Source organism: Diadema antillarum, unplaced genomic scaffold (assembly GCF_040938485.1).
Source record: "Diadema antillarum isolate AM-2024a unplaced genomic scaffold, OU_Dant_1.0 seq00000768_RagTag, whole genome shotgun sequence".
NCBI classification, from domain to species: domain Eukaryota; kingdom Metazoa; phylum Echinodermata; class Echinoidea; order Diadematoida; family Diadematidae; genus Diadema; species Diadema antillarum.
This window is the reverse complement of record NW_027271658.1, coordinates 2639293-2661053: the sequence shown is the minus strand read 5'-3', so window position 1 is coordinate 2661053 and position 21761 is coordinate 2639293. Positions and strand designations below refer to the sequence as shown.

The 21761-nt window shown below is 39.6% G+C and overlaps 1 protein-coding gene across 1 annotated transcript in view; it reads right to left on the bottom strand.

Moving 5' to 3' along the window:
* LOC139738811 (cilia- and flagella-associated protein 47-like) overlaps positions 1-20488 on the bottom strand; it is a 100189-nt gene extending 79701 nt beyond the window's left edge. Inside the window, exons 1-8 of the mRNA XM_071649448.1 lie at positions 20221-20488; positions 16568-16722; positions 14805-15012; positions 14207-14253; positions 12755-12983; positions 10080-10392; positions 9392-9672; positions 8128-8287 (exon numbers count right to left, since the gene is read on the bottom strand). Coding sequence (XP_071505549.1) covers positions 8128-8287; positions 9392-9672; positions 10080-10392; positions 12755-12983; positions 14207-14253; positions 14805-15012; positions 16568-16722; positions 20221-20373 — 1546 coding nt within the window. The 5' untranslated portion in view covers positions 20374-20488. The remainder of the gene's footprint in view (positions 1-8127; positions 8288-9391; positions 9673-10079; positions 10393-12754; positions 12984-14206; positions 14254-14804; positions 15013-16567; positions 16723-20220) is intronic.
* Between the last annotated feature and the right edge of the window lie 1273 nt (positions 20489-21761).

Genomic DNA, 21761 nt, shown 5'->3' with positions numbered 1-21761 from the left:
GAAATTGTGCTGTCAAATGAAAGGGTGTACAAAGTAGCTGGGAATAAAAGGGTTATAGAAATTGTACTGCCAAATGGAAGGGTCTACACTGAGCTGGAAATTAAAGGGTTATAGAAATTGTACTGCCAAATGGAAGGGTCTACACTGAGCTGGGAATAAAAGGGTTATAGAAATTGTCCTGCCAAATGAAAGGGTCTACACTGAGATAAGAATAAAAGGGTTATAGAAATTGACCTCCCAAATGAAAGGGTGTACAAAGTAGCTGGGAATAAAAGGGACTTATAGAAATTGTCCTGCCAAATGAAAGGGTCTACACTTAGCTGGGAATAAAAGGGTTATAGAAATTGTCTTGCCGAATGAAAGGGTGTACAAAGTAGCTGGGAAAAGAAGGGTTATAAAAATTGTACTGCCAAATGGAAGGGTCTACACTGAGCTGGAAATAAAAGGGTTATAGAAATTATCCTCCCAAATGAAAGGGTGTACACTGAGCTGGGAATAAAAGGGTTATAGAAATTGTCCTGCCAAATGAAAGGGTCTACACTGAGATAGGAATAAAAGGGTTATAGAAATTGTCCTCCCAAATGAAAGGGTGTACAAAGTAGCTGGGAATTAAAGGGTTATAGAAATTGTCCTGCCAAATGAAAGGGTCTACACTGAGCTGGGAATAAAAGGATTATAGAAATTATCCTGAAAGGGTCTACACTGAGCTGGGAATAAAAGGGTTATAGAAATTGTCCTGCCAGGGTGTACAAAGTAGCTGGGAATAAAAGGGTTATAGAAATTGTCCTGCCAAATGACAGGGTCTACATTGAGCTGGGAATAAAAGGGTTATAGAAATTGTCCTGCCAAATGAAAGGGTGTACACTGAGCTGGGAATAAAAGGGTTATAGAAATTGTCCTGCCAAATGAAAGGGTCTACACTGAGATAGGAATAAAAGGGTTATAGAAATTGTCCTCCCAAATGAAAGGGTGTACCAAGTAGCTGGGAATTAAAGGGTTATAGAAATTGTCCTGCCAAATGAAAGGGTCTACACTGAGCTGGGAATAAAAGGGTTATAGAAATTGTCCTGCCAGGGTGTACAAAGTAGCTGGGAATAAAAGGGTTATAGAAATTGTCCTGCCAAATGACAGGGTCTACATTGAGCTGGGAATAAAAGGGTTATAGAAATTGTCCTCCCAAATGAAAGGGTCTACACTGAGATAGGAATAAAAGGGTTATAGAAATTGTCCTCCCAAATGAAGGGGTGTACAATGTAGCTGGGAATTAAAGGGTTATAGAAATTGTGCTGTCAAATGAAAGGGTGTACACTGAGCTGGGAATAAACGGGTTATAGAAATTGTCCTCCCAAATGAAAGGGTGTACAAAGTAGCCGGGAATAAAAGGGTTATAGAAATTGTCCTGCCAAATGAAAGGGTGTACAAAGTAGCTGGGAATTAAAGGGTTATAGAAATTGTCCTGCCAAATGAAAGGGTCTACACTGAGCTGGGAATAAAATGGTTATAGAAATTGTCCTGCCAGGGTGTACAAAGTAGCTGGGAATAAAAGGGTTATAGAAATTGTCCTGCCAAATGGCAGGGTCTAAAAAGTAGCTGGGAATAAGGGGGTTATAGAAATTGTCCTACCAAATGAAAGGGTGTACAAAGTAGCTGGGAATAAAAGGGTTATAAAAATTGTACTGCCAAATGGAAGGGTCTACACTGAGCTGGAAATTAAAGGGTTATAGAAATTGTACTGCCAAATGGAAGGGTCTACACTGAGCTGGGAATAAAAGGGTTATAGAAATTGTCCTGCCAAATGAAAGGGTCTACACTGAGATAAGAATAAAAGGGTTATAGAAATTGACCTCCCAAATGAAAGGGTGTACAAAGTAGCTGGGAATAAAAGGGACTTATAGAAATTGTCCTGCCAAATGAAAGGGACTACACTTAGCTGGGAATAAAAGGGTTATAGAAATTGTCCTCCCAAATGAAGGGGTGTACAATGTAGCTGGGAATTAAAGGGTTATAGAAATTGTGCTGTCAAATGAAAGGGTGTACACTGAGCTGGGAATAAACGGGTTATAGAAATTGTCCTCCCAAATGAAAGGGTGTACAAAGTAGCCGGGAATAAAAGGGTTATAGAAATTGTCTTGCCAAATGAAAGGGTGTACAAAGTAGCTGGGAATTAAAGGGTTATAGAAATTGTCCTGCCAAATGAAAGGGTCTACACTGAGCTGGGAATAAAATGGTTATAGAAATTGTCCTGCCAGGGTGTACAAAGTAGCTGGGAATAAAAGGGTTATAGAAATTGTCCTGCCAAATGGCAGGGTCTAAAAAGTAGCTGGGAATAAGGGGGTTATAGAAATTGTCCTACCAAATGAAAGGGTGTACAAAGTAGCTGGGAATAAAAGGGTTATAAAAATTGTACTGCCAAATGGAAGGGTCTACACTGAGCTGGAAATTAAAGGGTTATAGAAATTGTACTGCCAAATGGAAGGGTCTACACTGAGCTGGGAATAAAAGGGTTATAGAAATTGTCCTGCCAAATGAAAGGGTCTACACTGAGATAAGAATAAAAGGGTTATAGAAATTGACCTCCCAAATGAAAGGGTGTACAAAGTAGCTGGGAATAAAAGGGACTTATAGAAATTGTCCTGCCAAATGAAAGGGACTACACTTAGCTGGGAATAAAAGGGTTATAGAAATTGTCTTGCCGAATGAAAGGGTGTACAAAGTAGATGGGAATAGAAGGGTTATAAAAATTGTACTGTCAAATGGAAGGGTCTACACTGAGCTGGAAATAAAAGGGTTATAGAAATTATCCTCCCAAATGAAAGGGTGTACACTGAGCTGGGAATAAAAGGGTTATAGAAATTGTCCTGCCAAATGAAAGGGTCTACACTGAGATAGGAATAAAAGGGTTATAGAAATTGTCCTCCCAAATGAAAGGGTCTACACTGAGCTGGGAATAAAAGGGTTATAGAAATTGTCCTGCCAGATGAAAGGGTGTACAAAGTAGCTGGGAATAAAAGAGATATAGAAATTGTCCTCCCAAATGAAAGGGTCTACACTGAGATAGGAATAAAAGGGCAAGGGTTATAGAAATTGTCCTCCCAAATGAAAGGGTGTACAAAGTAGCTGGGAATTAAAGGGTTATAGAAATTGTACTGCCAAATGGAAGGGTCTACACTGAGCTGGAAATTAAAGGGTTATAGAAATTGTACTGCCAAATGGAAGGGTCTACACTGAGCTGGGAATAAAAGGGTTATAGAAATTGTCCTGCCAAATGAAAGGGTCTACACTGAGATAAGAATAAAAGGGTTATAGAAATTGACCTCCCAAATGAAAGGGTGTACAAAGTAGCTGGGAATAAAAGGGACTTATAGAAATTGTCCTGCCAAATGAAAGGGTCTACACTTAGCTGGGAATAAAAGGGTTATAGAAATTGTCTTGCCGAATGAAAGGGAGTACAAAGTAGCTGGGAAAAGAAGGGTTATAAAAATTGTACTGCCAAATGGAAGGGTCTACACTGAGCTGGAAATAAAAGGGTTATAGAAATTATCCTCCCAAATGAAAGGGTGTACACTGAGCTGGGAATAAAAGGGTTATAGAAATTGTCCTGCCAAATGAAAGGGTCTACACTGAGATAGGAATAAAAGGGTTATAGAAATTGTCCTCCCAAATGAAAGGGTGTACAAAGTAGCTGGGAATTAAAGGGTTATAGAAATTGTCCTGCCAAATGAAAGGGTCTCCACTGAGCTGGGAATAAAAGGATTATAGAAATTATCCTGAAAGGGTCTACACTGAGCTGGGAATAAAAGGGTTATAGAAATTGTCCTGCCAGGGTGTACAAAGTAGCTGGGAATAAAAGGGTTATAGAAATTGTCCTGCCAAATGACAGGGTCTACATTGAGCTGGGAATAAAAGGGTTATAGAAATTGTCCTGCCAAATGAAAGGGTGTACACTGAGCTGGGAATAAAAGGGTTATAGAAATTGTCCTGCCAAATGAAAGGGTCTACACTGAGATAGGAATAAAAGGGTTATAGAAATTGTCCTCCCAAATGAAAGGGTGTACCAAGTAGCTGGGAATTAAAGGGTTATAGAAATTGTCCTGCCAAATGAAAGGGTCTACACTGAGCTGGGAATAAAAGGATTATAGAAATTATCCTGAAAGGGTCTACACTGAGCTGGGAATAAAAGGGTTATAGAAATTGTCCTGCCAGGGTGTACAAAGTAGCTGGGAATAAAAGGGTTATAGAAATTGTCCTGCCAAATGACAGGGTCTACATTGAGCTGGGAATAAAAGGGTTATAGAAATTGTCCTCCCAAATGAAAGGGTCTACACTGAGATAGGAATAAAAGGGTTATAGAAATTGTCCTCCCAAATGAAGGGGTGTACAATGTAGCTGGGAATTAAAGGGTTATAAAAATTGTGCTGTCAAATGAAAGGGTGTACACTGAGCTGGGAATAAACGGGTTATAGAAATTGTCCTCCCAAATGAAAGGGTGTACAAAGTAGCCGGGAATAAAAGGGTTATAGAAATTGTCCTGCCAAATGAAAGGGTGTACCAAGTAGCTGGGAATTAAAGGGTTATAGAAATTGTCCTGCCAAATGAAAGGGTCTACACTGAGCTGGGAATAAAATGGTTATAGAAATTGTCCTGCCAGGGTGTACAAAGTAGCTGGGAATAAAAGGGTTATAGAAATTGTCCTGCCAAATGGCAGGGTCTAAAAAGTAGCTGGGAATAAGGGGGTTATAGAAATTGTCCTACCAAATGAAAGGGTGTCCAAAGTAGCTGGGAATAAAAGGGTTATAAAAATTGTACTGCCAAATGGAAGGGTCTACACTGAGCTGGAAATTAAAGGGTTATAGAAATTGTACTGCCAAATGGAAGGGTCTACACTGAGCTGGGAATAAAAGGGTTATAGAAATTGTCCTGCCAAATGAAAGGGTCTACACTGAGATAAGAATAAAAGGGTTATAGAAATTGACCTCCCAAATGAAAGGGTGTACAAAGTAGCTGGGAATAAAAGGGACTTATAGAAATTGTCCTGCCAAATGAAAGGGACTACACTTAGCTGGGAATAAAAGGGTTATAGAAATTGTCTTGCCGAATGAAAGGGTGTACAAAGTAGCTGGGAATAGAAGGGTTATAAAAATTGTACTGCCAAATGGAAGGGTCTACACTGAGCTGGAAATAAAAGGGTTATAGAAATTATCCTCCCAAATGAAAGGGTGTACACTGAGCTGGGAATAAAAGGGTTATAGAAATTGTCCTGCCAAATGAAAGGGTCTACACTGAGATAGGAATAAAAGGGTTATAGAAATTGTCCTCCCAAATGAAAGGGTCTACACTGAGCTGGGAATAAAAGGGTTATAGAAATTGTCCTGCCAGATGAAAGGGTGTACAAAGTAGCTGGGAATAAAAGAGATATAGAAATTGTCCTCCCAAATGAAAGGGTCTACACTGAGATAGGAATAAAAGGGCAAGGGTTATAGAAATTGTCCTCCCAAATGAAAGGGTGTACAAAGTAGCTGGGAATTAAAGGGTTATAGAAATTGTGCTGTCAAATGAAAGGGTATACAAAGTAGCTGGGAATAAAAGGGTTATAGAAATTGTCCTGCCAAATGAAAGGGTGTACAAAGTAGCTGGGAATAAAAGGGTTATAGAAATTGTCCTGCCAAATGAAAGGGTGTACAAAGTAGCTGGGAATAAAAGGGTTATAAAAATTGTACTGCCAAATGGAAGGGTCTACACTGAGCTGGGATTAAAAGGGTTATAGAAATTGTCCTCCCAAATGAAAGGGTGTACAAAGTAGCCGGGAATAAAAGGGTTATAGAAATTGTGCTGTCAAATGAAAGGGTGTACAAAGTAGCTGGGAAAAGAAGGGTTATAGAAATTGTCCTGCCAAATGAAAGGGTGTACACTGAGCTGGGAATAAAAGGGTTATAGAAATTGTCCTGCCAAATGAAAGGGTCTACACTGAGATAGGAATAAAAGGGTTATAGAAATTGTCCTGCCAAATGAAAGGGTCTACACTGAGCTGGGAATAAAAGGGTTATAGAAATTATCCTGCCAAATGACAGGGTCTACATTGAGCTGGGAATAAAAGGGTCATAGAAATTGTCCTCCCAAATGAAAGGGTCTACACTGAGATAGGAATAAAAGGGTTATAGAAATTGTCCTCCCAAATGAAAGGGAGTACAAAGTAGCTGGGAATAAAAGGGTTATACAAATTGTACTGCCAAATGGAAGGGTCTACACTGAGCTGGGAATAAAAGGGTTATAGAAATTGCCCTCCCAAATGGAAGGGTCTACACTGAGATAGGAATAAAAGGTTTATAGAAATTGTCCTCCCTAATGAAAGGGGGTACAAAGTAGCTGGGAATTAAAGGGTTATAGAAATTTCCTGCCAAATGAAAGGGTCTACACTGAGCCGGGAATAAAAGGGTTATAGAAATTGTGCTGTCAAATGAAAGGGTGTACAACGTAGCTGGGAATAAAAGGGTTATAGAAATTGTACTGCCAAATGGAAGGGTCTACACTGAGCTGGGAATAAAAGGGTTATAGAAATTGTCCTGCCAAATGACAGGGTCTACACTGAGCTGGGAATAAAAGGGTTATAGAAATTGTCCTGCCAAATGAAAGGGTCTACACTGAGATAGGAATAAAAGGGTTATAGAAATTGTCCTGCCAAATGAAAGGGTGTACAAAGTAGCTGGGAATAAAAGGGTTATAGAAATTGTCCTGCCAAATGAAAGGATCTACACTGAGCTGGGAATGAAAGGGTTATAGAAATTATACGGCCAAATGGAAGGGTCTACACTGAGCTGGGAATAAAAGGGGTATAGAAATTGTCCTGGCAAATGAAAGGGTCTACACTGAGATAATTGTCCTCCCAAATGAAAGGGTGTACAAAGTAGCTGGGAATTTAAGGGTTATAGAAATTGTCCTGCCAAATGAAAGGGTCTACACTGAGATAGGAATAAAAGGGTTATAGAAATTGTCCTCCCAAATGAAAGGGTGTACAAAGTAGCTGGGAATTAAAGGGTTATAGAAATTGTCCTGCCAAATGAAAGGGTGTACAAAGTAGCTTGGAATAAAAGGGTTATAGAAATTGTCCTGCCAAATGAAAGGGTCTACACTGAGATAGGAATAAAAGGGTTATAGAAATTGTCCTGCCAAATGAAAGGGTCTACACTGAGATAGGAATAAAAGGGTTATACAAATTGTACTGCCAAATGAAAGGGTATACATTGAGCTGGGAATTAAAGGATGGAGGGCGCCGTTACCACAAACTGTTGTGTCCTTCATGTAGAATGACCACCCATAAACCTCCTTAGCAAGTCTGAGTAAAGTCCAGTGACAATCAAGTTATTGCCTAAATAAGCATTTTTGCAAATTTTGACATGATCAGGGTGATATTTGACCCTGTAAAAGATGGACAGTGAGGGCAGCATTATCAATAGGTGTAGATATAGGTATAGGTGTAGATATATATAAAATCGGTCAAGAAACAAGGCCAGCGTCGCACACCCAAGCAGACCCTCCTAAATTCACCTTTTCATGTATAAAGATGGAACAAGCAAGGGCGCCACCACCAAAATCAATATAAAAGGCATCTTCATTTCACTATAATGCACCTTTTTGCCAAATTTGAAGAAAATCTGATAAGAAATGTGGCTGATAGAGTGCACATAAGAAATGTGGATTGGCATCCAAGTCGGAACACTGAGGGCGCCGTCACCACAAACTGTTGTGTCCTTCATGTAGAATGACCACGGAACAAGCAAGGGCGCCATCACCAAAAACAATAGGTGTCTTCGTTTTACCTTAACACACCTTCATGCCAAATTTGAAGATGATCGAAGAAGAACTGCAGCCAGTAGAGCGCTCGCAAGAAAATCTCTGCGGCGGACGCGGATGCGGACGCGGATGCGGATGCGGACGCCGCGCGACGAGGCCAAATCCATAGTATATCCACCGATCTCTGTTCAGGGGATACAATGACTCTAAATAGTTGCAATAACCAGTGCCAAGTCTGCAGCAGAGATTGTGCACATGGAATTTGACAACTCATAATACCTTCATAGAACACAACAAACTATGCTGCTAAGATCACTGCTGTGTGAAGAAATGGCTTACCAGGATTGAATTTGGGCTCCTTCTTCTTGAAGACAGCATCACTGACCCCTCGAAGAGACACATGGAGAGTGTGGATGGATGCCTGGACTGTGGCACTGGGTTGGATCACTCCAGCTTCAGTCTCACTCTCATCAGCTACAGACCCCAGCACATCAATGATCTGTACAACAGGGGATGGGATGTTCAGCAGAGTCCCACAACACAATGAAATGTATCAGCTGCTGCATGATAGCATGTACTACATATTAACTACATGAAATGATTACAGATTACCTCCTATCCTTCACAAATTGCAATAGATAAGAATATACAGTTGAACCTCTATTATCCGGCCTCCCTTTATCCGGATCTCTCTATTATCCGGACGCAATCTCGCCATGATTTTTTTTAAATAATTACGGGAAGAAAGGGGGATTCCCAACTCCTTGAGAACTCCTACCCAAACACACATGAATTACATATTACTTCCAATATGATTAACATACATTGCATCAAATTTCCTTCCAAATTGCTTACCTTCAGACATTTCAACATCCCGAAACATCCCCAAATGTAACAATGAAAAGGTTGCAGTATACACATTACTACATGTGGTACTACAATGGGCTACATCAGTACATGTGTATGTATATGTACATGTATAAAGCATTGAGTCTCCCGTATCCGGCCAAATCCCTTATCCGGATGAGTCCCGGTCCCGACTTGTCCGGATACGAGAGGTTCAACTGTAATCTGATACTTAATCTGAAGGAAGAATGCCTCATTCCTTCCCACGCAGAATTCATAAGAAGCAAATCTGGACATCATCAGTTTAAACACCAGCAGGCTGTTTACAATTAATGTACATTCTATGGAGAAAGTGGCCTTTCGATCTCAAATGATGACATCAGCACACATGTTGGTAAGTTTGAATTAAGATTGATTTGCTCTCAGATCTCCAATTATATCAACTAGTACATCATCAATGGTTTAATGCTTAATCTTTGACATACATAGAAAGAGATGATACTAGAACTTACCAGTATTGTTTGATTGCAATATTTGTTTCTATGTTCTGTGTAATGTGAAATTATCTTAAGTTTGTCTACTTCTTGTGACATAAAATCCAGGACCACAATAAGAAATAACAATTGACTTGAATTGTTATTTCTTATTGTGCTCCTGGATTTTATGTCACAACAAGTAGACAAACTTAAGATAACATAAAACCTGACATTCCCTAGCAATGCACTCATATGCTTCAACAGTAAAAGTATCAATGTACCTGGATCTTCTTGAAGGTGCCATACTGATTGGGTTTGAAACAGAAGATAATATCCATGGCTTCACCGGGATTAAGGTGCCCAAAGGCTGGGCGGGTGGCAAACTGGGCCACTGGCTGGAAGACAAAGGCAGCCGGAAGGACGGTGGAATCATTCTGTAGGCTGCAGAGGGTGTCAATTTGCTCCCCAACAGGGCACTCACCAAAGTCAAGGTTGGTCTGGGGTGAGAGGCTTAGTAGGACTGGCAAGGCAGTACCAGTCAGAGCCACTTCCAGCGTGGTCACTGTACAGCATGAACACATACAGTTATTTTTACCACTTTGTATTGGAATGCATGGGACAACTCGTCTACAGTCCTATATGGTAGAAACTTGCAACACACAGAATTGATATATTCTCTACTTTTGATATCTTGTAAAAATGTTGAAGCTGGATATTCCTCTCCTAGGCAAATTATATTTATGAGCAGAAGCTGAGTTATGCAAAAAATATATGCTTTAAATTGTGCCGAGTGAATTTCAGTCTTTCATATCCTCATATTCTCATACATAGGAGACACTTTACCTGTCATAAACAGGTGCATTTCCCCATCCCCAATATTGCAGAATAGTATGAAACAAAAAAATTGCATGGAATCAATATGATTATCATGTGCACTTTCTCACATCCTCAATCGAAAAATTTTCTCACCTTCATTGCTTTTTCTGTTATCCTTCTCCTCACTGTTGTTTCCAAAGCCACTATTGCTGCCTACCACAGTAATGTTCATGTAGAGAGCAAAGTCTTGGCGAGGTGGTGGAGAGGAGGTCCCCTTCCAGCCCTGACTGGCTGTGTCATAGCGGGGACTAAAGCGGAAGTAGAGGGGGCACTTCTGGTAGGGGCCCAAGGTGCCCTGGTTTGGGAGGGTCTTGACCAGCGTGCTGATGGGGCAGGTGTTAGCCCGGACCTTGTCCAAGCCCTTTGTGGCCAGTGTGGCCACAGTGGACTTTGTGACATCAATCCCCTGAGAAAGTCAGTGCCATAACAAAATGAGCAGCATGTCTGCTGTAAAGCAACCCTTTCAGTTACAAGGATTTGGCCACCTGGAGTAATCAGTGTTATGTTCTGTTTTTCATACAACAAACTTTGTCAATTGGTCCATATTCAGCTGAACACAAATAATGACTTTTAGTTACCTTTTGCTTTACACTTTAGAAGTACTAGGTGTTTCAAAAAACATTTCCCACTTTTGATTCTTAATAATTCAAAAATCATATATCAGATAACATTGTCATTGATATGAGTGATAGCTGAATAGTGTACAATTTGGTTGGAGGTGGTTTAAATATGAAAGCATAAATCAGTTTCATGAAATCCATGATTAATTTTACAGTTAGGTTCCAGATTTTGCTCTATTTTCAACCCTCACTGGGTGTGTATGGGAGTGTGTGGTTATTACCCTGACAATGGTCCTGAACAATGGCCAGGCTTTGAATACTTCATTATTTATTCATGAGAAATTCCGCTATCACAACTAGTCTTTATTCAGCCTCTGGCAGTATCTGTGTAAAATCAAATGCCTGCTGATACTGTCGTTGAGTCGCAACAGTGCTCTCCCTACTTCTGAAAAACGAAATTACAATGAATACCTTCTGTTCTATCGTAAACATTGTGACAGGAAGCAAAGAAAATCAATTAAAGTATCGTATATGGAGCCTTAAATAAATCTACTGTGAAACAAATGGCCCCAATGATAAATGCTGCTGAACTCTTTACCAAAAATGATCTCTTTTTATCTAAAAAGCAAAAAATTTGTCAGACTATTTAATTAGTAGACAGTTGTATTAAAATGAGGAACTTTAGATCATTTATGCTTACTTATATCCCAAATTTAGTGATATGTGAAGCAAAATTTGAAAATGATTGCCAGCTTGGAATGAAATGTGGTGTTTGCAAGCACATGGAAACATGTGCTTACTTTTTCCATGTGCATACATTTTACCTTTTACCGCGCATGAATTCAGACTAGAAGTGCCAGGGGCAATCCACATGAATTATTGATTAAGCATTCATGTGCCTGGGAGCGCGAGACTGACGCCTCGTCAACAGGTGGTTCAGGCATGTCCATTGTTCAGGGCCATTGTCAGCACACACTCACATACACATCATTAGTTCCTGTACAAAGTTCATTTTTGTACAGAAGGTTAAAATTTGACCAAAATCTGAAACCTTACTTCAAAATCAATCTTAGATCTAATGAAACTGATTTATGCTTTTACATTTAAATTACTGCCAACAAAATTGTACACTATTCAGCTATTACTCATATCAATGACAGTTTTATCGGATGAATAGTTTTTGAACTATTAATAATCAAAAGTGGGAAATGTTTTTTTAAACACCTAGTATATAGGATTACAAACAAAGCTGAAGTATATTTTCTGCTAATTTCTCTCCCTATCTCAAGAATGGTCGCAAAACATATTGTTGCTGGGACGACAAGACCTCATATCTGCAAAATGTCTATTGTTCAGGAAAGCAAAAAAAACATGGCAGCCAAAGCACTATATCAGATGGGATAGACTTTCCTTTGACATGCCGTGGTGGCTTCATTTTTGGGGTAAGACAGCTAGGATTTGGACAGGACAATGACATCAATTAACAGATTATCTGGGCATTAATTAAAAAAAAAGCCATTTCCACCAAAATTTCAGATACAATGTCTTGTCACCCCTGTGACGATATGCACAGTGAGACAATACAAGGTAGAAGACAAAAATACAGGCCTTATTAACCAAAGAGTCTCCACACACACACCTTACTGTAAAACATGATATATTCGCGGAATGAATTTTTCGCGAATTGGAACTGACAGCCTTTTTCGTGCATGAAATTTTCGCGAAGTGCCACTGGCGTTCAATGCATATACTGTAAAACATGATATATTCGCGGCATGAAATTTTCGCGAATTGGAGCCGACAGCCTTTTTTGTGGCATGAAATTTTCGCGAATTGCTACTGGCATTCAATGCATGTAGTGTAGACAAAAGCTTTCGCGTGCATTTTAATTTCGCGAATTTTGGCACTCGCGAAATTCGCGAAATTAAAGTGCATGCGAAAATTCCTCGTTTTACAGTAGTGTAAACAAGGACTTTCACCTGCATTTTAATTTCACGAATCTTGGCGCTCGCGAAATTCGCGAAATTAAAGTGCACGCGAAAATTCCTTGTTTTACAGTATCTATCAAACTCCAGTGAATTTCATAGAAGCATTTAAGGTACATGTAATGAGAGAACAACAAAAATTACAACATCTTCAGAATGATTATATAACAACTTTGTGGGAGTTTTCATACTTGAAATTGCTATTGCAAAATACCAAACTTACGGCTTCGGTTCCAACAGCATCTTCTTCTAAAACTGTGACAAAGTTGATGGAGTCTGGCCCATTGTTGTAGAGATAGGCCAGCTTTGTCTTGTCTGTTCCATAATAGGTAGAGCCGAAGCGCATGCACTGAATGTTATCACCAGACTTTGGGTCGAGAAGCTCTAGACATCTGTCCACAACGTGTGCTTTCAGGGATAGGCAGCTTGGCTCTTGAGCTTCTAAAGTCACTCTGTATGCAAAGTTTGAATAAAAGGTTATTAGTCAGATGGTTTGTGTGTGAACTTATAATACATGGCTCTGAGAGATTTAGAACCCTTTTCATGATATCAATAAGACTAGATTTTGAGCACTGTTTCTCAACATTGATATATGTGAACCCTTTTCATAAAATTTATATGACAATACAAAGGTTTTGTACACTATTTCTGTTGTTTCTATGTAAGCCACTGAGACAAAAAACACTGCTTTTTCAGCAGGCCATGATTTATCCCATATGGTTGGAAATAGCAAACAGCGTACCGTACCAGGCAACCATAGCTGGTGTAACACCATGTAGGGAAGAGTTCATAGTCAAGATTACTGCCATGTTAGAGTGTGGAGTAGACACTGTCAAGCAGATTTGCTCACGTTGTAAGTTATTTGATATCTGGATGACAAAGATGCTTAGAATGATTCCTAACTTGGCTCTACATTGCACAAAGAATTGACATTCATTCACTAAACACTGTGTCACCTGAGATCAATTCAGCAGTCATCACTTAACTATAATTAGAACACGTTAACAATACTGGCAAATGATATGCTTGAGCAAGAGTCATAGAATCATAGACAACATTCCGTCAGCATAATGATAATGAGAGTATACAAAAGAAATGAGAGGGATAACAGACATCATGTCAGCGACACAGGATGTAAACATGTGAATCTCATCAACATTTTGATCACCTCAAGTGACTAGGAATGTATCATTAGCAAATGGTATCAAGTCTGCAGTTTGCCACAAGAATGATTTTTTCTTTAATATGGTGAATCTAATGTGTAAGTTTATTCAAGCTTTGTGGGAATTTTTGGAGTGCTGACAGACCTCTCCAACAGCTGGTTAACCTATCAAAATTAACATAACACAGATTCCCAAGTTACATTTTTGTTCTTTCACAACTTAATATATACAGTGTCATGTTCAGCCAATGACACATCAGACAAAAACTCCAACCACCCTCCTCACTGCCATTGTGCCATGTACGATGTATCAGCAATACTAATCCCAAGGGGGGTAATCAGGTTTTCTAACTTTTATGTAGATGTACATACACCCATAATCTAATTGGCACTATTCTGTGATTACTATACATCATGGATTATCTTCATTAATATCATCAAGCGTAATTATAGGTGAAACTAGAAACACAGCTTGCAAGTTTGTGTTACATTGAAAACATATGGACTACTCACGCAGCCTCTTCATTCAGACGTCCACTCTTCTTGGCAACAAATTCAATCTGCAACAGAAATATATGACATATGTTTGTAGGTACTCGTTATGTAATGTGACCTACATGTACAATGTAATATAATGTGACTACAAGCAATATTTCCTTGTAAATTGTTTTCCAGGGTTACATTCCTTTTGTACAAGTTTGTATGGCTGAAGAGTACCAGCAGTCACAACCTCACTTTGATGGATGTGATAGAGCTTTGACAACTGGCAATAGTTTCAGTTCCCTTGAATTCTACGAAGCATAAACAGAAATAGCTTTAGCAAGACGTGAAACCCTTACATTTGTACATCTGCTACTACTTATAGCCAATGCTCTGATCTAAACTTGCCCAAGTTTTCCACATTTAAATGTAGAGACGTTATAATAAGTTACAGATATATATTAAAAACAATTTTATGAAGCTTCCATGTTCATCACTTCTAAAATGAGAGACAAACGCTCATGATCAATTCTGTAATGTCACCAAATGCCTAGAATATCTGTAGACTAAATATTTAATGTTTGTCGGCTTACATTTAATACTACCTGCATGAAAGTTGATAATTACATACTTTGATTGTCTGCACTGTCTTTGGCTTGACGATTCCTTGCAGTGGAAAGATGGTGAATGGCTCCTGGCCGGAGTACTTGATCTTGAACATGCCTGCTAGTGAACCATGGTTGTAAAGAGAGACTTCCTTGCTCAGAACCTTGCTGTCACGCACCACTGTCCCAAAGTCTACTGGGCCTTCCAGCTCAAGCACTGGCTGGGGTGCATACCTACCAAGAAAGAAAGGGAAGAAAGAAGCGTGTCATGTACTTTGCATAATGTCATAAAGATTCCTTAGAGTGTCAATGAGTGGCAGTGGATAATTGCAACTTGAACTAGATATATCGCTACGGCGACTGATATGCCTCCGCCATAATGCATGGTTCTCCTAATAGGTCTATAGTACAATGTCTTGACAATGTGTGATGACAGTTTCAAACAATTGGCAAAATATTAAAATGACAGGTTTGACACAAATGTGCTGAATGTTCACTTTCTTAGAACTAGGTTCAATTGGATGAGTGATTGAAATGTCAGAGTGCAGGTATTTGGGGAACTGATGATTTTTACTTGGCTTTTGACCCTTTTATAAGTTTATGCATTGAGTAATTTTTCAAGGTATTGAGAAAAAGTATAATTTCAGTATCAAATGGGAAAATAGCATTATCTAAACCTGGCCTTTGACCTTTGACCTCACAGTTCCAAAGAGAATCACTGTTAGGTTGAACATGCATAAATTATGTAAGTTTCATGATGATACCTTGAGTTACTTTTGAGATATGGAGGAAAAGGTGCAATTCAGCACTTTCACTTGACCTTTGACCTTTTGACCTTTGACCTTTTGGCAAGAAACTTCCCACAGAATATATATTGGGTAATACATGTCTACATCAAGTTAAAAAAAAAAAAACTTCATTCATTGCATAAATATAAGGAAAGTAGTGATATTTTGAAGAGTTGACCTTGACCTTTGACCCCTCTGACCTTTGACCCATGACCCCTAACTTCCCTAGATAATTACTGCCCATCGGTACAAGCATATATACTAAGTTCCATGAAGATACCTAGAACCATTTGCGCGATATGGAGAAAAACATGAAATTTCAATTTTTTTTTCACAAAATAACCTGTGACCTTTGACCTTTGACCCTGTGACCCTAAAATCCACACAAAGTATTATCCCCCAAGGATATACCCTCATACCAAGTTTGATGTAAAACCACCACACGGTTCTTGAGATATCGACAAAAACAAAACGGGACGGACGTACGGACGGACGGACGGACGGACGACCCGACCCGAAAACATAATGCCTCCGGCCACTTCGTTGCGGAGGCATAAAAAATATACATGGTGTTGAAAATTTCCTCAATTATTTCCAAAGAACTCTGCACATGTTTTTTTTTCTTTCTTTCTTTCTTTTGCTGAGGTGATCAATATCAAAGTATCTTGAATTTCAGGTAATACATTGTAAAATCGCTACCTTACAAAGAATGATTAAAAAATTGAAAATCCTCTCTGAACCAGCTGTCTCACACTTCATTTATCAATAAAGTAAAGCTGAGGTGTACAAAAAAGACCAAAGACCCAAATCTACAACATGATAACATTTCAATGAATCTGATGCATTGCACAAGTTTCAAGTCACAATATATGCATTACTTTAGAAGAAGTTTATCTTGTGGATTTTCATGATTTTTTTGGAAAGTTCACAGGGAATGCCCATTTCTCTACATTTTTCATCCCTAAAGTCCATTTCATCTCATGTCAAAACATGATACTTACGCAGACACTGGAACTTCAATAACATTTTCGTCCACGAGGAGAATAAGTCTGTCCTGGTAGTCTCCAACCTCGCTGGATTCATACTCTACTGTTGCTGACACTTCCAGTCCTGGAGCAATTGGTTTTTCAGGGTTGTTCACAATGAGCCGGAAATTCTGAATACATGAGATAAAAGGATTTTTGTTTTCTTGAGAATAATGTAGCATACCGAGTTTACACTGTAACTTTTGTGAATGGGGACTTGCAAGACAATTTGAAAGTGGTTGAATTTGCTGTTGAGAACCACACTGATGGAATGAGAAAGCAGTAAAGTGTACTATCCTTTGTCAAGAGAAAAGTTTGCTATTCCCACCTTGGAGATATAGTACAACACATTTGTGTTACAGGAGACAACATTCTCAACTGAACAATTTTGTGAAATTTGTACACTGTAAATATCAGCTGATGCATGACATTCAGGCACATAGAAACATTGTGAAAACACCAGTAATGCACATTCAGTAATCATGTTGACATTGTTGAAATGATACAAGAGATGTCAGAGTACAGTGTAAGAGTGATCATATGAAAAGGTTTTAATAAAAAGTATATTAATTTCTATTTCTCTAGAAACCGATGTAGAGCATAGCTGAATGATATCTAATCAACTCTGAGACATAGCATATCTTGACAGATGTAACTAAGTACAGCGTACACTGGGCTTAATGCATTTAATTTTTACTCATGAATAATTCATACTCGCGTACATCACGAAGCGGCAAGAAAAACAAAACCCAACTTTGAAAAAGCGTCGTGGCTGCGCCACTCAATCTCACAATCCTCTGTTTCTCGCAATGCTCGGTGTGGCGATTTGATCTCATTTATTAGCCATGCAGGGAGGAGTCCCAAAAATTTTAATCAAATTTTGGCATCTAGCGCAGACAGCGTGCAAGCCATGCAATAAATTGCTATGTACAGAAATCTCTTCCCATGCATAGACAACTAAGCTATCTCTGAAAATCCCTCAGCTTGCATGGCTTGTGCGCTGTCTGCACTGGATGCCGCGGGATGCTTGCATGAAAGGCACCCAAAGGCTGGTGGACAGCGGAATTTATGAAGAAAGTGAACTTGTGATACCTATAATGTGATTTGCTAACAAATTCAAGTACCCACTTACTCTATCAGTGTGGAATAGTAATTTGGAATGTAAACAAAAGAACAGGTTAGTCCTGATTTAATTTTTCTCTTTATGAATATTTGGGTCTTTCCATAGGGTTGGGGCACATAGGCAAAATCTCATCACCTGCACATACAAATGCAACTTCTGTATTAAATACACACTACCCAAAGCTCAATGTTTTTTGTAATTATGGTATGTGTGTATGTATGTTATAATGTGTGGTACAGAAATTGAATCTTCTGTTTTTGTTGTAGTTATTGTGTTTATTTAATTTTTGGTGTCCTACGTATAGCCTCCCGAAATAGCATTTCAAACCCTGAAGGTGGAACATTTGGTACATGTTCCCGACAACAAAAGTCATCATCTGTTATATTATAATGGGTTAGTCAAATACGTCAGATCAATACGTCAACGTCAACCACCAGCACAACGCACTCGATCACTCGCTCGCGCAGAGGCAAATTCACGGTGCGCGCGGTCCTAGGCCTTCTGTCATTACGTGAAAATGTTTTCCCACGGGAGAACATTACAAGAATGTTCGCCCATGGGCGAACATAACGAATGTGCCTCCATCACGTGACTGTGTTTAGCCAATCAGTAACTGGTATTTGACTAACCCATTTAATATAATCATGTGTTTGTTAGCTGTAATGCACTTGTCAATTGTAGTCCCGGCCCACGGGTACCCGGGGATGGCCGGGACTTGCAACCAAGTTGAGCGGGGATTTCAGCATTTTTTTCGCCCGGGTGGGTCGGGAATAGACCGGGCTTTGTAGGGGGAAATTCACTTAATTTGCCCCGGTGGGCCGGGGAATGGGCCGGGCTTTGTCGGGGGAGATTCACTTATTTTGCCCCGGTGGGTGGGGAATAAACCGGGGCTTGACGGGGGAAATTCGCTCCAACCAAATGGCAGGCATTTGGGGCAGGAATTTTTGCCGGGATTGAGCCAGATTTTGCTGGAGAGTTGACCATGACTTGTACCTTTCCAGTACGGTGATGTGACCATAAATTATTTCGCTTGACTAGCAATTCCCCACTATTGAGGACTCGGTAACACTGCCCAAAAGTCGCGTTAACGCATGAAAAATAAAAATAGAGCCTAGCGCGAAACATGCGCGATTTGCGCATTTCATGAATTTTTCTGACGTGGAACCTTCGATTGTATTGTCCGCGGATGTGCGCCGAATCGGCGCTTTACACGATTCCATGCGCAAAAGTTGCGTAATCGCATATTAAAATTATGTAGGATAAGAATTTGTTTTGCGTGCTTGTCCGTCGAGAATTTGACCATTTTCGCTGATTTACGCAATGAAAAAATCACCGATGAATTGCGCAAGAACTACGGAAAGATCACGCAAAAATATAGCGCCACAATCATATGTGAGTTGTTAGCGATACATTTGTGATTCATCGATCAGTATTTCGTAAGTATTACATGCCGTTTATTTGCGTGTTCTGTTAGAGATACATAGGCCTACGCCAATATTTTTTTTCAGTGATTTTCAGTGATACGTAGGTGTTACAGAGCGCGAAACATGCGTCATTATTTATGTCTGCTAATCGTCAGTGGAGAATCGTTGGTGAACGCGATAGCGGCAACATTTTCGCGAATAATTTTTGCGTAGTTTGCGTTGTTCTTACGCGAAAAACGGGTGAAATATGCATGGAATATCAGTGATCGTTTGCGAAAATAATGCCACTACCACGTTCATCGTGCAAATCATGCGCGATTCATAGTGATGAAGTGCAGATTATGCGTGATTTTCAGTGGACCTCAGTCGTCGCGCACAAGTTCCACGAATTCGCCCTTTATGGGGCCTTTGCGTGCCTATGCGCTGAAAGTGCGTGGTTTAGTGATTTTTTAGTGATATTTCCGCAATTCATCGGTGATTTTCATCGCGTAAATCAGCGAAAATTCTCAACGGACAAGCATGCACAACCAAATTTCTTGCATGATTCATGCAAACTTACGCGACTTTCTGAGCAGCTGTGACTGGGCCTTGAGGGTCGGGACTTGGCCAGGATTTCTATGCAAATATACCCGGCTTGTCGGGGACTTGACCGTGGATTTCGGCACAAATATTGCCCGGACTGTCAGGGAATTGGCCGGGGATTTCAACTTCAATTTTGCCCGGCCTGCCGGGGAGTTAGCGGGGGATTTCCGCGAAAATTTTGCCCGACCGGATCGGAGACTTGGCCGAGTGGTGTAACATCCACAAAAATTGCAAATGTGATGCAAGTCCCGGCCATCCCCGGGTACCCAGGGGCCAGAACTACAATTGACCCATAAGAAATTACAATTTTATCTACATACAAGGCCTATCTGCTAGAAATGGAAATCTCCAGATTTGCAAACATTGTAATTTGTATGCTGCGAGTGTGACCTGTAGCTGCGCCTGTGCTATCACACCACAATGTCGGGCCGCAAGCTTGGTTGGGTAATCTACATGCAGCGCCATGCATTGCACTATGCAGTCGCAGCACACACGTTTACCTTGGTACTTGGTCCGTGAAACTTGATCTGTCTGCTGCACCTGCTAATGTTCTGCACCGTGACAGTCTGGCAATGTACGGTGTTTGCTTCGGCATCCAAGAAGTCTATCACGGGAGGAATGATCCTCACACCCGCAATATCCCCGTCCATCATACCTAGTCCAAATAATCTTCTTTCAAAACCTATTTACAAATCACAAATTTGATGCTAACATCGAATAATGTTCATCTTGCGATGCTTGATGAAATGTCAACACAGTGCGCTGCCATCTTCGTTGCTATCAATCAGTTCGGCGTTACTAAGTTATGTTGCCAAATGCAGTAATACTGATCAATAATATAATTTGTTGCTTGGAAAGAGTCAAATAAAAACAAATTTATCAAAATTGATCGTAACGAAAATTTATTTTAAAACTTTGTAAAGCACCAATATAAGATAATATGTACTTGAGAGGTATATTTTTTTCTACAAATGTTGGCGGTTAATCTTTATTCATGACACAGACTATTCAACGAAGTTTTGTTTGCTACAGTAACTGTCACACCCAACACCCATCCCCAACCCCACCCCGCACGAGAGAGCTTTTGCATTTTAGAATCGACAAACAATGATAGTTCCTATATATTGCACTCTCTTGGTGCACGAATATTCGGACAACGAACTTTCAACAAATGATAAACTGGTTATGTATCTAAGTTGCAAATATAAGTGCTAAAACAAACGAAATACGGTGTTTTTCAAATGATTTTTCAATTTACCCATCAAACTTTCCAACTTCCATCCCTATTGGATATTGTATTATAGGCATATTTTGTCGAAGTTGATGTCCGTAGATTATGTCCCTGTCTTTATTTCTGTTATTGTTTATGTCTCTGTGTTTGTCCTTGTTCTTATATCTCGGTTTTGTATTTCTATTCACTCTGATACTGCATAATGGCACTCATTGCAAGTCAGTTTTCTATGATACTTCTAGAGATGTGCCCCCGTTATAAATTGATCGCATGTTTGTCCTACTTGTAGGCCTATGTATAGATATACTTATATACAGTATGCCCCCCCCCCCCAAAAAAAAAAAAAAAATACAATCAAATTTTCGCATCGATAACACCCAATGATTAAACTGTCTAAATGCTACTTCAGGATCTTAAAATATAACATCTTAGCTCTGTTTTTGCAGAAAAATCCATTCAATTTGGTTAAGCGGCCACAGAGAAATGTGGATTGTGGTATAGCATGTCATGAGTCTGATCATTCTTCCATATGCAAGTTTAGCACTTCGATGCTCTTGTGTGTGAACACAATAGACAGAACTTGATGGAGGGAAGAGATTCCTGACATGCTCTACAAAATTCCTCACTTCTCTTTGACCACTGAAGCAAATCGAATGGGGTTTTCTGTAAGATGTGAGCAATGAGTTATAGTTTCGTACCCTGAAATTGTATTTGGATTGATTCACTAATTTTTAAGTTATCATTGCGGAAGGTCCCGTTGTTATCATCATTATTATTATTATTATTTTTTTTTTTTTGGTGGGGGGAGGG